At 37.3% G+C, this 16,467-nt stretch overlaps 2 protein-coding genes across 5 annotated transcripts; one reads left to right on the top strand and one right to left on the bottom strand.

Annotated features, from left to right (window-relative positions):
- The first annotated feature begins 198 nt into the window (after positions 1-198).
- On the top strand, positions 199-6,417 carry LOC107860527 (granule-bound starch synthase 2, chloroplastic/amyloplastic). Its single transcript, XM_016705911.2, has 8 exons — positions 199-648; positions 1,207-1,834; positions 2,694-2,758; positions 3,175-3,252; positions 3,355-3,465; positions 3,993-4,037; positions 4,308-4,481; positions 4,943-6,417. Exons 1-8 carry the CDS (start codon positions 406-408, stop codon positions 5,897-5,899), a joined length of 2,301 nt encoding a protein of 766 aa, XP_016561397.1. The 5' UTR covers positions 199-405; the 3' UTR covers positions 5,900-6,417.
- Positions 6,418-6,530: 113 nt separating this feature from the next.
- LOC107860528 (defective in cullin neddylation protein AAR3) lies at positions 6,531-12,519 on the bottom strand. Of its 4 annotated transcripts, none has more exons than XM_016705913.2 (10): positions 12,241-12,518; positions 11,259-11,376; positions 10,577-10,628; positions 10,216-10,291; positions 10,022-10,104; positions 9,030-9,126; positions 8,187-8,232; positions 7,492-7,574; positions 7,083-7,414; positions 6,531-6,915 (listed from the first exon to the last, which is right to left on the bottom strand). In XM_016705913.2, exons 1-9 carry the CDS (start codon positions 12,296-12,298, stop codon positions 7,098-7,100), a joined length of 930 nt encoding a protein of 309 aa, XP_016561399.1. In that variant the 5' UTR covers positions 12,299-12,518; the 3' UTR covers positions 6,531-6,915; positions 7,083-7,097. The 4 variants fall into 4 exon arrangements, with proteins under 4 accessions (XP_016561399.1, XP_016561402.1, XP_016561398.1 ...); XM_016705916.2 differs by having other exon boundaries at positions 6,531-6,912; positions 11,324-11,376; positions 12,241-12,517; XM_016705912.2 differs by having other exon boundaries at positions 6,531-6,912; positions 12,241-12,514.
- Between the last annotated feature and the right edge of the window lie 3,948 nt (positions 12,520-16,467).

The following is a 16,467-nucleotide window of genomic DNA, read 5'->3' as shown; positions in this document are numbered from 1 at the left end:
AATGTAAAAGAATTATAGTATGTAGTAAAACATATATAAAAAAAATTCAAAAATAAAAAAATATATAGAGTCGCAAAATTATACTGAGATTATTCATTATTGGACCAGCCAGTGGTGATAAAAGCCATAATTAACACGTGATAGATAATTCCCAGTAACCGTAAAATTAAGTAAGATGATATAAAAGGGACCCACTATACAACAACTCCAAAGTTTCTGGTTTCTACACTCTCTCACTGAATCTCAACCTCACACCAATCTCTTCGATTCCATCATTTTTCTTAGCTTCCATTGTCGTTACTCTTAGCTTCTTCTTCTTCCAATTAATATGTCAATTGGGTTTTCTTATTAATCAATCATTTCAACTGGGTCGTCTTCTATTGAAATCTTGATTGCCCCACTCCAATGGAAAATTCGATTCTTCTTCCTACCGGAAATCAGTTCCACCCCAAGTTACCCTTTCTCGCATTCAGGCCTAGAAAGTTGTCCCTGTCTCATGGCTTCACTAGAGAGCAAATGTGGAGGATCAAGAAAGTTAAAGCAACGAGTGAAAGTTCCGGGGAAGATGAGGAATCGGATGATGCTTTAAAGGCTACTATTGAAAAGAGCAAAAAGGTTTTAGCCATGCAGAAGGACCTACTCCAACAGGTATTTAATTCAATCATAAAGTGAAAAGAAATGTTTCTTTTTATTAATCAGAAAGATAAACAAGTAAAGAAATAGACTTGTTTTGGGGCCTTATGACTGGTCTCGCTTTGTTTCTTTTTCCATCAAATGCGGATAGAATAGAAGGGATATAATTAGCATGATATATATATATATATATGCTAAGAACGAATAGAAATTCTGATTTGGGAAAGTAGACATGTTCCTATTTCTGTAAAGGAAACAATCATTTCTTATTTACAGTTAGATTTATTTTCAAGATTTTGAGAGCTATCTACTTAAAGTGATGAGTTGCAGCGTAATGGCAGGGTCGGAGAGTAAATTTTTATCGTTGTTGAAGCTAGTAGCCTATGGAAATTGATCAATAAATGTACTTGATATAATTGTTGTCATCAATGCGAGTTGTTTATTATCTTGATTTATCAAGTGGTAAGGCTCAATTATGGGTAAATGTTATCTGTTTGCTCTGTATTATAGTGTGTTTAGAAACAGTATTTACATTCTTGGAGTGTCTTGATCCTTGAATTCTTTGCAAATCAGATTGCAGAAAGAAGGAAAGTAGTCACTTCAATAAAAAGCAGTCTTGAAGATGCCAAAGGTACTTTTGATGGTGGGAATGGTAGCTTATCAGATGATGATAATATCCCTGATGTGGATAAAGACTATGATGTTACCTCACCTAGTGCTGCTACTACAGTTACTGATGTCCAAAAAAATACACCACCAGCTATAAGCCAAGATTTTGTTGAAAGTAAAAGAGAAGTCAAAAGGGACCTGGCCGATGAAAGGGCAACCCCACTGTCAAGATCATCCATCACAGCCAGTAGCCAGACTTCCTCTACCATAGGTTCTGCCAAAGGAACGTTAAATGTCCCTCCAGGAACTCCAAAGTCCAGTCAAGAAGCACCTTTGGATGTGAGTTCACGCAAAACTTTGGTTGATATTCCTGAAAAGAAGATCCAGTCTTATGTGCCTTCATTACGTAAAGAATCCTCAGCACAATCTCATGTGAAGCAGAAGAATAAAAATCTTGAAGGATCAAGTGCTGAGGCAAATGAAGAGACTAAAGACCCTGTGGATGTAGATGAGAAACCCCCTCCATTGGCAGGAACAAATGTTATGAACATTATTTTGGTGGCTGCAGAATGCGCTCCATGGTCTAAAACTGGTATATTTCACATTCAATATCTATCTTCTGTCCAGGGACAACTGCATAAGTTGGTGCATTATCCACAACTGAAGCTTCTACAACTGTTTGCATCCTAATTTAGTTGATGATACTTCAAATTAGTAGGAGCTGCAGTAGATTAAAACTGGCATTAAGATATTGAAAAAGAGGTGTTTTTGTTTGCTTTCACCAACATATAGTGTTAATGAACTTTTCAATATTCCATCATCTCTAGAATAAACAAGATAAATAATTAATAGAAGGATTAGAATATTATCATACCTATCAAAAGTATTATTTGACATATTCTTAATAAGAAGATAAAAGGCATTTAAGAAAATGAAAAACCATCACTGGTTGTCCAAAGTGAGATGGTAAGGTGAATGTCAAATGAAAAAGGATCTATATTTGTTTTGCAGTTTTCACTACTGTAGTATTGTTGCCTTCTGAATGGTTAAGGATGGCTGGGGGATTTGTATTATTAATTTGTCTAAATTTAGATCTGTTCTTCAATATAATGGAACCTCTTTTTTCCTTAAGACTAAAATAATGGACTAATTCAGAACACTAGGAATACTCCATTCTGAATTAGAACATCAGAAACTTCGAGTTACAGAATCAATAAATCGAAAATCCTGTTAACGCAACTTGTATTTTGTCTGGTAAATTTTCTGTTATCTTCACTTACTAAAAACTAGAATCTCCATTGTACATCCGCCACGCTGACCTCTGTGCACATACATAGAATCATGACTCGTACACATTTTTCACACTTTAATGATGCATGACTTCTATTGGTTTTATGGCTCTATATACATATCAGTGCAAGCATATCTTTTACCTATGAAGATTTTTTCAGGTGGGCTTGGAGATGTTGCCGGAGCATTACCCAAGGCTTTGGCTCGACGTGGCCACAGAGTTATGGTAACTGGTTTACTCTTTCAGCTTATCAATTGCCATGTGCATAAGAACGATGTTTCAAGAAGAATAGCACAGAGAGAAATTCTGTCATAAAGTCGCAGAATATTCTGCACGAGGCGTTATATTCTCTATCCCTAGTCTTTCCAACCATTGGACAAGTTAGTCCGTGATATGAATTCACAAGGTTTCCAAAACATATGCTCTCTATCCAGATTATTGAGACCATATGGACCTCTTGAAAAACCTATCATATAATAAGATCTTTGTGACAATATTTTCTGTTTTTGACACATCAAACAGCCAACAAAGCTATATATTGCTTAGTACTTAGAATTTTGCCCTTTCATTCCAAACACATAGGATATAAAGTTATCTGATGACAGAGTTCCCTTTTTGTCCCTGATTTCCCTGAAACTTAGGTTGTGGCACCTCGTTATGGCAACTATCCTGAACCTCAAGATTCTGGTGTGAGAAAAGTTTATAAAGTTGATGGTCAGGTATGCTTGACTACATTAATAAGAGTAGTTTTTAACTTACGCTTGTGATTTTATTGCCACATGACTATCCATATCTAAGCATTTAAGTTTTAAACTGTGCAGGATGTGGAAGTGACTTACTTCCAAGCTTATATTGATGGCGTGGATTTTGTTTTCATTGACAGCCATATGTTTCGGCATATGGAAAAGAACATTTACGGAGGGAACCGTGTGGTAAACCCCCGCGTGCCAACTTTTCTTGTGATTTTTAATTTCATCCTAATACCAGAATTTCAGACTAGATTTACATTGAAGTGTCTATTAGTGAGTCCTCTGAATAATTGCCTGACATAGTGTTCTCCCTTATCACGAAAATCTAGGCCTTATGGGATTGGGATGTCTTAGATGATTGTGTCTTCACCTTTCCTTTCGATTTCTGGGTGCGGGAGTTCAAGAAAGTGTGGCTTAAAATTATGTTCTGTTGTCTGTACAAACAGGGAGATTGTGAGTTGTGACAACAATTGTTTTGCTCAGCTCTGATATTGACTTTCAGCTACTTTCTTTGCATTGTACATCATTCATTGGGATAGCAAGTCTTGAAGCCGTATTTGAATTGTTTTACAAAGTCTCTCTTTTCATAAATGGTTTTGGCATGTACTCCCTCCGTTTCAATTTATTTTTCTGGTTTTGACTTGGCACGGGGAGTCGAAGAAAGAAAAGAAGACTTCTGATTGGTTTCTTTTTTTCCCTTCCTGTTGCAGGATATTTTAAAACGCATGGTTTTATTTTGCAAAGCAGCAATTGAGGTATGACTTCTGATTTTTCAGGAACCTTACATTAATTATTGGCCAGTTTCTCCCTACACTATCTGTCTATGAGGCACCACAATGGTCCGAAAGAAGGCACTGCTTCCACCTTTTGTCGATCTCTGTAACCAACACTCAAAATGATCCTAGCCATGCTTGTTTGAGCATGATTTATCCATGTTTACTTTACACTCGCATACCCTGCCATAACATTTCGCGTACTAGTATTGCTTTGATTTCAAAATACATTTTGATGATTTGCAATTTCAGGTTCCGTGGCATGTTCCGTGTGGTGGGGTCTGCTATGGAGACGGAAATTTAGTGTTTATTGCTAATGATTGGCATACTGCTTTATTGCCAGTTTACCTGAAAGCTTATTATCGTGACAATGGAATGATGAAATATACAAGATCTGTCTTGGTGATTCATAACATCGCTCATCAGGTCAGTTTAATCAGTAACTATAGCAGTTTTCTGATCCATCTGTGCATTTTGATTCAATGGTTTAACAGTATAGCAGGTTTTATGTTCCAATGGAGGTTGGTCTTAAATAAAGATTTCTATGACTGCTAATGCAAGGTAAAATGATTACTTTGATAGAAGGGTAGGTGGGTGGGCCTATTATCCACTGATTTTCGAACTGTACTAGGGGATTTCTCGGTTATCAAAAATAAAATAAAATAATAATAATAATAATAATAATAATAATTACTAGATTGATAATGGTTTGGGATGTAAAATAGTAGAGTAATTGAAGTTTTCTCTTCCCAAGTTCTGCATTTGTTAGTATTTCGTGATCGGTGTCATTTATTTTATCTTTCTGTTATTACATGAATAAGGGTTATAGCAAATCTTAGACGCCCTTCTTTCACTTTCATTTCTTTAATTTGTTCCATTTTGTGCAGGGTCGAGGTCCTTTGGAGGATTTTTCACATGTAGATCTTCCACCACACTACACGGACCCTTTCAGGTTGTATGACCCAATAGGAGGTGAACATTTCAACATTTTTGCGGCTGGTTTAAAGACAGCAGATCGTATAGTTACAGTTAGTCATGGATATTCATGGGAACTAAAAACTTCTGAAGGTGGTTGGGGATTGCATGAGATAATTAATGAGAACGGTTGGAAATTACGGGGTATTGTGAATGGGATTGATACGAAAGACTGGAACCCTGAGTTGGATGTTCACTTACAGTCAGATGGTTACGTGAACTACTCCTTGGACACACTGCAGACTGGCAAGCCTCAATGTAAAGCGGCATTGCAGAAGGAACTTGGTTTACCAGTTCGCGATGATCTCCCACTGATCGGTTTCATTGGGAGGCTTGACCCCCAAAAGGGTGTTGATCTGATAGCTGAGGCAGTGCCCTGGATGATGGGTCAGGATGTACAACTGGTCATGTTGGGAACGGGAAGGCCTGATCTTGAACAGATGCTAAGGCAATTTGAGTGCCAACACAATGATAAAATTAGAGGATGGGTTGGTTTCTCTGTGAAGACTTCTCATCGTATAACTGCTGGTGCGGACATTCTGCTCATGCCTTCTAGATTTGAGCCTTGTGGACTGAACCAGCTTTATGCTATGAAATATGGGACTATTCCTGTTGTTCATGCTGTAGGAGGACTCAGAGATACTGTGCAGCCCTTTGATCCTTTTAATGAGACAGGACTAGGGTGGACATTCAGGAGGGCTGAAGCTAACCAGCTGATCCACGCGTTAGGAAATTGCTTACTGACTTATCGCCAGTACAAAAAGAGTTGGGAGGGGCTTCAGACACGTGGTATGATGCAAGACTTAAGTTGGGATAATGCTGCTCAAAACTATGAAGAAGTTCTCATTGCTGCCAAGTATCAGTGGTGAGGTTCATTACTTGTCTAGGTATACGGGGAATTTTAGCCATTCTATCAAGTTCTATTGATGGCTTTTCAGCTCCTCTTTGTGGGGGGGAGGGTCTAAAATGTTGTGTTTTTGCTGGGCATATCTGATAACTGTACTGCTGTAATTTTGCTCAAACAAGGCATGTCCGAAACCCATATCTTTCTTCAAGCGACTCAATTTCAGGGACCTGTTTGCTGGCATAGACACACAAGAGGATGCAACAAATTGGCTAACTATCATACTACCACCTTCGTCACTTTGATCATATAATCATGTATATTCCGTTTAGTTACAAGATGTAGCCAATCTCTACTCTATTTTTGTTGAGCGTTTTACGGAACAGCTAGTGTCAAATAATATGCGTAAAGCATCAGTGACCCAGTTTTAGTTTCCAAATGTATCATCTCTATAAGCTCTGGTATGCTAGGCTCATGACAATTGCACTTGTATCCTGGAATGAGCATGATGCATGAGATTCTTCATCGTCGATTTATTTTCAATTGAGTGCTACACAAGGAACATCACTTATCATTTGAAACTGATTCGAAAAATTTACAAACCACACCCCCTTTGATTTGCTCCAGAAACGTACACACCCAAGAGGATTAAAAGGTGCATCAAAAAGTCATCAGGATCTTCTTTTTTTTTATTTGGGGTTACCGAAAAAAGTTTAACACCACTGCCAGATAACGTTATTACAGTTCGAATTGAATTTTTCAAAAATAAAAAATCCTCCCTCATGTCACACCTTCCCAGATGATTCTGGAAATCAATCTATCGTAATCAAAGATGCTGCTTCCTGATTGTGCTCTGTGGCTAATCCTAGATAACAAACCTACACATTCCCAGTTCTACTTCACTCCAAGCTGATACTTGCAAATGCTCGGCCCGATTTTTTGCACTCTTTGTTATCACATTCGAAGATCATCTGAGTGAAGTAGAATTTGGGAGATTACCAATTGACAATTAACACTCCTTCATGATCACCAAAGGTTCTGCTACAAAAAGAACAGAATTAGTTCCCTGAGAGGCAGATTTAAACATGTGGAAAACTAGTTGAACGACAAGAAAAAGAATCTCAGATTACACCGTCCCATGATATATTGCAGTAACGAACATGTTCACACACCCCAAAAAGAACAAAACACGATACCCCAATGCCTACCAGATTAAAAACCTTCTATGTATACGAAGTTCTCATTTCTTGATCAAACTGCAAACATGAAGGACCTGACAACAATCCTGCAAAACCCTTGGATAGACAACCTTCAACAGCGCAAGGAGATGCAGAATGGTTTAATGGGCTATTTGCCTTAACAATTTCCAAGTAATCATGTGATTGGTTTTCTGCCCAGTGAACACTTTGGTTGCCGAAAGTAATGTGCCTCCTCTTGGAATTGACAATGATATCCATGCCTGGAGATCCATGAGATGATTCTTCTAGTCTTTGTAGATTGCCACAAGATTTCCTCTTCAAACCAGGAAAATTTTTCAACCCTGCGCCAAGAACACAGATATGTAACAAAATACTAAAGATAATCCAGTATGATCTAAGTATCTTCAGCAGCAATTACCAGGCAAAGAATCCTTAAATGGCTGGGCTCCCGAATCACCACAGCTACAAAATGAGTTAGAAATAGTATCAACTCCTCCAATCCTGCATAACAAATCTGCCTCGTCAAATCTAGTAAAAAATGCAGTGCGAAATGCTTATACATCCAAAAGTATATAGGACCGCTACGGAATACTAAAGCAAGGCCAAGATTTCTCTATTAGTTTATGCTGCAGTCTGAACTTAAGTTCAGACACATCCTCAGTGTAAAAGAAAAATAGACCATGTAATGAAATTCCATTGGAAGGAACCAACCATAAGTTGTGCAGCCACAAACTACCCAAACATGATGATCCAATACAGACACCAAGTCCACAAAGTTCTATACATCACTCACCTCAGTTAGTCCCCAGAATTTATCCATTCAATAAGATGAATATTTTAAACGATACAAGTGAATGATAAAGATCAATCTCCTGAATCATATCATACCAAGCTTATATTCTCTAAGCATGAGTAATAGGGGGTAGTTACATCTCTAAGATACACATGCCAGATACATTATAACCTCTTTGTGCCCCAAAAGTGAAGAAAAAGGGAAGAGTTCCTCATTACTGTTCCAAGTAAATATTTCTAAAACGGACCAATTTAATCTAGATGACAGTAGCAGAACACATTGAATTTGATTTCCACGAGAAAAATTAGTCAGTAGCCAACCTGTACATGTGCTCAACAAAGTCATCAATCAAAACAGGCCAAGCTCCTGCGGAGAACATCACCACCAAAAAAAACGATTAGACAGGAGTAAGCCAGTAGGGTTAGTAAGATCGAAAAACGAAATATGCGAAAAAAGAAACTGCTATTCTAAACAGAATCATCTTCCTATAATACCAAAGAAGTGATTCTGTTTTGGGACGTGAAAATTGTTTCACCTTCCTACCCAATTTATATGATAGTCTTTTGATCTTAGGACTTCTCAAAAAGTTTCACACAGTTCAACAAATTAGAAAATTCTATGAGACTCTTCATACATAATTCAGACTCAGTTAAACAATGAAGTGATGTTTTTGCATCAACCCTTTAGCTTTAGCAAGTACTACTACTCCTATGTCTTCGGATAGTATAACCGATTATACGAGGTTCATAGGGCTTTCGGGTATGCCATGTTGCATTCCAGATTATCCAGATGCTTACGCGATCTTCATGTGTGAATAGTCGGAGGAAAGAAAGAAATGGATTGATTAAGCGCGCTGTGCAAAAGCCGTCCACCGCTTGGTTTTGTTTTGACACTCAAGCGATCTGCCCTGCTAACGAAGATTGATGCAAAGGTTTTCTCCTCAGCGTATGGGGTATTAGCAACCGTTTCAGCTGTTGTTTCCCTCCAAAGGGCAAGTTCTTACACGTTACTCATTAGCTATGCTTGCATTATCTTTTACCAATTTAATACACAAACCAAACTTTCAAATTAAACTATGATGGTCAAACTACCCCGTGATTGACCAACTTTTAACATGTCCCCGATGATGACAATTGAAAGCTACAGCTGCATAAATTTAATACCTTCCCGATCATATCCTTCGAGATTTTCATGCACAGAACGGCTGAAGGCCAAAACTTGCTGCCAAGTATCCTCAGATATATTGTATCGCTGATTTTTCTGGAGATATTTAGACAGTAAACAATAATCACTATGTAGCAAAATTAGTGGTTAACAACATTCTGCAGTCACCCGACCACAAAGGAGAATGTCATTGTTTGTAAAGTAAGGTACCACCATGGAGCTAGTTGACAAATACAAGCTTAAGTAATACATTGGCTGCCAATCCTATAACCAAAACCTCAATGCCCAAACCAAAAACACAGACAACAAAAACAACCACAATCACAAGGAAAGACAAAAAGAAGGATATCCACCGGATGGAAAAACCTTTTTTTCTTTTGCTGGATAAAAGGAGGGTTGCAGTAGGCAATCAGCCAACCTAAAAGTAGTAAATTTAATGATGAATCCTCACAGAGGTTTGGAAGTGAGGCTTAATTATTGTGGTTGCTGCTATGAAATCTCATGTACACAAGCAGTACAGGTGAAAGTAGAGAATCTACAACTTAATATGATTCTCAACTATTGACACTTCTCGTTCTATACAAACAAGAATTTCATGGGTCCAAAAAGAAACTACGGATGAGAGGTTGTTCCTCAATATACATAGACATGTTCCATCTTTTCAGAAGCTGTACTAGTTCTCTCCTTTCATACACCTATGACTCACATGAGTGCTAATGACGTGACATCCCAAAAATCTTTGACGTATCTTCATAAGATGGCAAAACCTTATTGTTTGTATTCCGTTGACCCTTAAGACGAACTTTATAAAGTAGACTAATTGTATACTCAAATAACCTCAACGAAACCAAGTTTCCAGCAAGCACATGTCACCTCTCTAAACGATGAATTTATTCAGTCTTAAAATTTCACAATTCTTAAACACATACAAACAGATGAACAATCCAATTTGAACACATGACAACAGATCATTAGAGAAACTGATACTTACCTCAACAAAGTTGCACCAGTGGTCAAGTAGCCGAAACCTTCCAGCTAAAACTATTTTCCAAGCAGTAACAGCTTTGCTTATAGCTGAAAATATTTTAAACTTGACATAAAACCGAAAATAGAACTAACTACACACAAATGTTTTATGAAGCATGAGCACACTGCTGCAAAATCATCTACAAGTAATCAACTTACTGATGTTCTTTTGTCCATTTTCTCTGCAAACGAAGAAGACAAAATCATAGAAACGCGAGAACTCAGAGAAGTCTGCCTACAAAAGGAAATACAATGTAAGTTCCTTTTTGATGATTGAAATACTTTCCAGTGTTTTAAGGCCAACTATAAAAGAGATGGACATGGATGACTATGAAACAGAGCCAAAAACGTTTGCCCCACCTCCAAACACACAAGTGCACACATAAAATAAGGCAAAGAAATAGAAAAGCAGGAAAATAAATCCTTTCTTCTTCAACCCAAGCTCCTATATATTAAAAAAAATACGATAGTTCAAACTATAGAAAAATCCAGTCATCATAACATCATCTAATCAACAAACCTCCAAATTCAACCGCAACTTAAGCTTGTACACTTCTTCAAAGATAGTTGCCCTGCCATGGTTGAAAACAAATTTCTCAATATTGTCAACCTCAAATAACCTAACTATTTTCCCTCATATAATGAAAGGTGATCTAAGACTGACACAAGTAAGAAACATGATCACAAAGGATTGTAGACAGAATGCAAAGGCAGAACAAGTTTATCAGCATTGGTCTTGGGAATCACTAAGTACACCTAGTAAATGTTTTAGGCATTCCAATGTAATATCACACACATTTGATATTCTTACTCGGAACAGAAGTGACATGAAAATTTCTAATTGAAAGAGCTTAAGTATCATCACTAATAGATTCAATGACAAATCTTCTAGAACCCCTTCAAGAAAATTCATTTGAGTTACTGTTTTTCTCTCAACCATTAAGCCGTCAGACCTTTGTCTCTGAAAGCCAGAAAGAGCAATTGCTACTCGTTTCTTCACTTATCTGAAACTTAAACTCTTGGTGCAACTCTCATACTGTTTTGAACTTCTTGGAATCCTTACATACCTAAAGGATCCAACTCCAGCAAACTCTTTTACCCCACTAATCCTTGGTTCTACAGTTTTTGATAATATACGTATTTCTTCTCTTTAAAGAAGACCAAAACTATGCTGCTAGTTCTATGTCCTACCAAATACATGCCTTATATGCAAACTTGACTTCACTAATTTCATAAGCTGGTTCAATGCCTCTTTTGAATATCTCACTTTCTGCAAGTCATCTTCTAGGTTCCTGGTAGCATATGCTCCTGACATGATATCTGCAAAGCAAACCCATCGGTCAATAGAGCTACTTTAAGTTGAAAAGCACCAATTAATTATATAACCAGACTTGTTTATGTAATACCATAAGTGTTCCGAAACATTTAACAAACTATAAAAAGTTAAACAAAGAGTTTCTACATACTTCGTCTGTTCACTTTGACTTGTCCACTATTCCAAAAAAAAAAAGATTTGCACTTTTACTTGTCACTTTTAACATATCAATAAAATTTTAATAACTTTTCTCCATGTTACTCTAAGCATTAATTACTTATTCCCCATTTCATTTTCCATGTGTTACTCATTAATTACTATACATCAATTAATTTGTCTATTATGATAAAATACTCCTATCAATCATTGTTTCTTAAGGGGCGTGCAAATTCCAAAGTGGACACGTAAAGTCATTGTTTCTTAAGGGGCGTACAAATTCCAAAGCGGACACGTAAAGGTAAACAGAGGTAGTAGAAGTAAGAAAAAACAAAAGCAAAACGAGAAAATTAAGGCCTTCGCATAAAAACATGGAGACCTTCATAAAGGGTTTTAATTAGAGACAACCGAACTTCCAGATTAAGAACAAAAGTATGAAACTTGGCATAATATCTCGAATCAAATCGGTCCAAATTAAACTGAATGGATATTTCCAATTCATATAGCCAACTCAACTAGTTCGAATTGAGGTATAGTTATTACTGTACAATAACCAGATTTAACGTTTGGTGTTTTCAATTTCAAACATCAAGATTCAGCTCAAATTTTCAATTAATAGCACTAAATTGATCACAAAATCATAAACAGAAACAAAAATTACGAACTTCAAACTTAAAAAATTGGAAAAAATGGAAACTAGATTAAAATTGTACCACAATATCGGCAATAGATATCGAACATATCCAAGTAATTGACAGTGGTAGAATCCATGGCTATAGTTATTAGGAACAAACTGATTCTCAGTTTAGGGTTTGCGAAAAAAGAACCCTAATTTCAAAGAGAGCAAAACACAGAGCTTTATTTACAGAATTTAGCAGCAAGATTTAACGTCATCGGATATTCTGATAAGAATAGTATTAGATTAGAATATTAGTGGCACTTGGAGTCTACAAAGTTGAAGTTGAAGTGACACCATAATGACCCTATTTATACTCATTCAATTTAACGGAACCATTGTGGCTCTTGGGCAGAAAAGACTCCAAAATATTTAGGCATATAATACATAAAAGGTCCTTAACTTGTCTCAAATTATGTCTAGATCTTCAATTTTGGACGTACAACAACAATATATTCAGCGTATTCACAAGAGGGGTAGATGTACGCAGTCCATACCGCTACCTCTGAGGAAGTAGAGAGATTGTTTCCGATAGACTCCCAGCTCAAAGTAGAGAACAGTAAACAAAGGGATGGAAAACATAATAGAAAATCAGGAATAAGAAATAATAATATAGATATCAGAGAAATATGAAATACGAGACACAAGGGCGACACGGAATAAGAAAATAGGTACTAAGACATAAGACCTAGTGCACCCACCTAGTAATAACCTACACTCCCGTAACAAAGACCCTATAAACACGGACCTAGGCTTACTAACCTGGCTGCACAAGACTCTCTAGACTGCAAGCTACAACCCACACACCTGCATTAGCCTTCTACCCTTATCCGCGACCTTCACACCTTCAGTCAGCTGGAGCTGCTCCATGTCATGTCTAATCACCTCCCTCCAGTATTTCTTCGGTCAATCTCTACACCTCCTGAAGCCATCCAAAGCAAGCCTCTCACACCTCCGGAATGGGGCATCCGCACTCCTCCTCATCACATGCCCAAACCATCGCAGTCTTCCTTTCCGCAACTTATTTTCCACTGAAGTCACTCTCACCTTCTCCCGAATAGTCTCATTTCTTACTCTGTCACCTCTAGTAAGCCCACACATCCAACACAACATTCTCATTTCCGTTACCTTCAATTTTTGGATGTGCGAGTGCTTGACTAGTCAACACTCCGCACCATACAACATGGCCGGACAGACTGCCACTCTATATAATTTGCCTTTAAGCTTAAGAGGCATCTTCTTATCACACAACACTCCCGAGGCTAGCCTCTACTTCATCCAACTTGCTCCAATACATTTAGAGATATTCTCATCAATCTCACCATTCCCCTGAATCGTAGACCCAGGATACTTAAAACTGTCCGTCTTACAGATATCCTGGGAGTCGAACCTTACCACCCTTTCGTTCTCCTATCTCAAGTCACTAAACTTACATTCCAAATACTCAATTTTGGACCTACTCAACCTAAACCCTTTAGAATCAAGGGTTTGCCTCAAAATCTCCAATTTGTCATTTACACCCCATCGCGTCTCATCAATCAGCACCACATCATCCGCAAATAACATACACCAAGGCACCTTGCCTTGAATGCTCCGCGTCAACACGTCCATCACCAATGCAAAAAGGAACGGACTGAGAGTCGATCCCTGATGTAACCCGATATCGACTAAAAACTGCTCTGAGTCTCCTCCCGCCGTTCTTACCTGGGTCTTCCCTCCATCGTACATGACCTTAATAGCTCTGATGTACGCCACCGGGATCCCTCTCACCTCCAAGCACCTCCAAAGAACCTCCCTCGGGACTTTATTATACGTCTTTTCTAGGTCGATGAACACCATGTGTAAATCCTTCTTCCTTTCTCTATACGCTCCACTAATCTCCTCACAAGGTTGATTGCCTCTGTCGTCGAGCGATCAAGCATAAATCCAAACTGATTCTCCAAAATAGACACAACCCTTCTCAACCTTCGCTCGATCACTCTTTCCCAAATCTTCATAGTGTGACTCAACAACTTAATACCCCTATAGTTGTTGCAATTCTGAATGTCACCCTTATTTTTATATAACGGAATCATTGTACTCCATCTCCAGGACTTAGGCATTCTCGCAGTCTTGAAAATGCCATTAAATAAATCTATCAACCACCTTAAACCGACGTCACCAGCATACTTCCAAAAATCGACCGGAATCTCGTCGGGCCCCATCACCCTACCCCTCTGCATCCTATGAATAGCCTTTTTGGCCTCCTCAACCTTAAAATGCCTCCAGGATCTGAAATATAAACTCTCATTCGAGTGCTCCAACTCCCCCAACACAATGCCTCTATCTCCCTCCTAGTTCAAAAGTCTATGAAAGTACTCCTACTATCTCTTCTTAATGTGAACCTTCTCCACCAAAACACTATTATCCTCCCCCTTAATGCACTTCACTTGATCGAGGTCCCGGCCCTTCCGCTCCCTAGCTTTAGCAAGTCTGTACAACCTTTTTTTCCGACCTTTCACCTCTAACACCGCACATCTCGAATGCTGTCGACTTAGCAGTCGTAACTGCTAATTTAGCCTCCTTCCTGGCCACTTTGTAATCCTCCATATTCACCTCTTTCTCCTCCTCATCTTTACTCTTAATTAACTTAACATACGCCTCCTTCTTAATCTCCACTTTCTTCTTCACTTCCTCATTCTACCACCAGTCTTCAATTTTGGACGTACATAAGAAAATATTTAAATTTATATAAAGTTAAATGAGTAGATACACATATATTATGTGACATAATATATATAGAATATCATATAGAACAAGAATTGATCATGTAAGACGTCATGTGTATCTACTTATTAAACTTTACTAGTATAGTGTACGTGCTTTGCACGTGTGTATCATATTAAAAATTAAAAAGATTATAAGAGAATTACACAACAATCAATGTATGATTAAAAATTATATTAATCTATGATTAGACATCAAATAACAAAAAAAAAAGTATAATATCATAAAGAGTTAATACATAAAAATGACCCTAAACTTGACACCAAATTATAACTTTGATCTTAAACTTTGACAGCACACAAATATGACCTTTAACTATTCAAAACTGCACAAATATGACCTTCAATCCTACGTGGCAAAGCACGTGTTCAACACACAAACCTGGGCGCGTCCAGCTTAAAATCTAAGGGTATAATACATAAATATGACCTTAAACTTTGACAATGCACAAATATGACCTTTAACTATTCAAAACTGCACAAATATGACCTTTAAATGACCCTTCACTATTATTTTTTTTATTATTTTCGGCTCAAAGATGAAAATGGCATCTAATTTCTTTTGTCATTGCTGAAAAAGAGCAATATTGAAGATTTATTAATTAGGCGGGTTAGCCTCATATGAAAAAATCGAGCGGGTATATATATATATATTATAAATCAGAGGATGAATTTAAGTTATATAAAATATCTAAATATTATTTATTTAAATATTAAATTAAAGATGAAACTACACAAATAAGAAAAAAATTATAGTTTTAATAAAATGTTATTAAATTAATGTTATTAAGGATAGTAGTAGTAGTAGTATATTAAATTAACGTTATCATATTAACATAATTAAAATATTATTAAATTAACGAGGGGAGGACCTACTGTAATACCCCGTATTTTCGTGCTAAAATTCTAACCGTCGTTCCTACGCATCTAAGCTCTAATCCAAATAAGTCGAATGTGAATACAAGTTTCATGATCATTATCCTAGCCTATGGAGTATTTTAGAGGTGAAAAATGTTCATGGCAATGACCTAGAACAAAGTTGAGCTAAGACCAATTGATTCATCTAAAGTTTGACATTTGATTCTACAAGGGACTACTTCAAACGTATATATCTATTGATATACAGTGAATTTTTCATCCCAAGACCTATCAAATTGTAGATAATTGAATTATCTTTTCAACGATACTAATTTCGCGAAAATCCAATACCCGAGCGAAAAGTTATGCCCATTTTCGTCAGAGGCAGTAAGGGTGTGCGATGGAAAATGCGCCGCCCAATCAAATGTGTGCGATTGGGAGTGCGAGGCACACTTAAATGTCTGCCATAAGGTGTGCGACGCACACCTTAAGGTCTGCCATGGGTTGTGCACCGCATACCTCACTTCCAAGTGCCAAAAACACCCCTATATATGTCTATAACACGGGATTAAACTTCCATAACACCAAAATAAGTTTACTTTCTCTCAAAATCACCAAGAACATTCATTAGGGTTTCAACC

Source organism: Capsicum annuum, chromosome 2, assembly GCF_002878395.1.
Source record: "Capsicum annuum cultivar UCD-10X-F1 chromosome 2, UCD10Xv1.1, whole genome shotgun sequence".
NCBI lineage: Eukaryota > Viridiplantae > Streptophyta > Magnoliopsida > Solanales > Solanaceae > Capsicum > Capsicum annuum.
This window is presented reverse-complemented; position numbering and strand designations above follow the sequence as displayed.

Coding starts and splice junctions, on each gene's coding strand:
- LOC107860528 (XM_016705913.2), bottom strand. CDS start 12,298: ATGGATTCTACCACTGTCAATTACTTGGATATGTTCGATATCTATTGC. Junction 10,292..10,576: donor AGTTGCGGTTGAATTTGGAG/GTTTGTTGATTA, acceptor TTCCTTTTGTAG/GCAGACTTCTCTGAGTTCTC. Junction 7,415..7,491: donor ATTTAAGGATTCTTTGCCTG/GTAATTGCTGCT, acceptor TTCTTGGCGCAG/GGTTGAAAAATTTTCCTGGT.
- LOC107860527 (XM_016705911.2), top strand. CDS start 406: ATGGAAAATTCGATTCTTCTTCCTACCGGAAATCAGTTCCACCCCAAG. Junction 1,835..2,693: donor CGCTCCATGGTCTAAAACTG/GTATATTTCACA, acceptor AGATTTTTTCAG/GTGGGCTTGGAGATGTTGCC. Junction 3,253..3,354: donor TTTATAAAGTTGATGGTCAG/GTATGCTTGACT, acceptor TAAACTGTGCAG/GATGTGGAAGTGACTTACTT.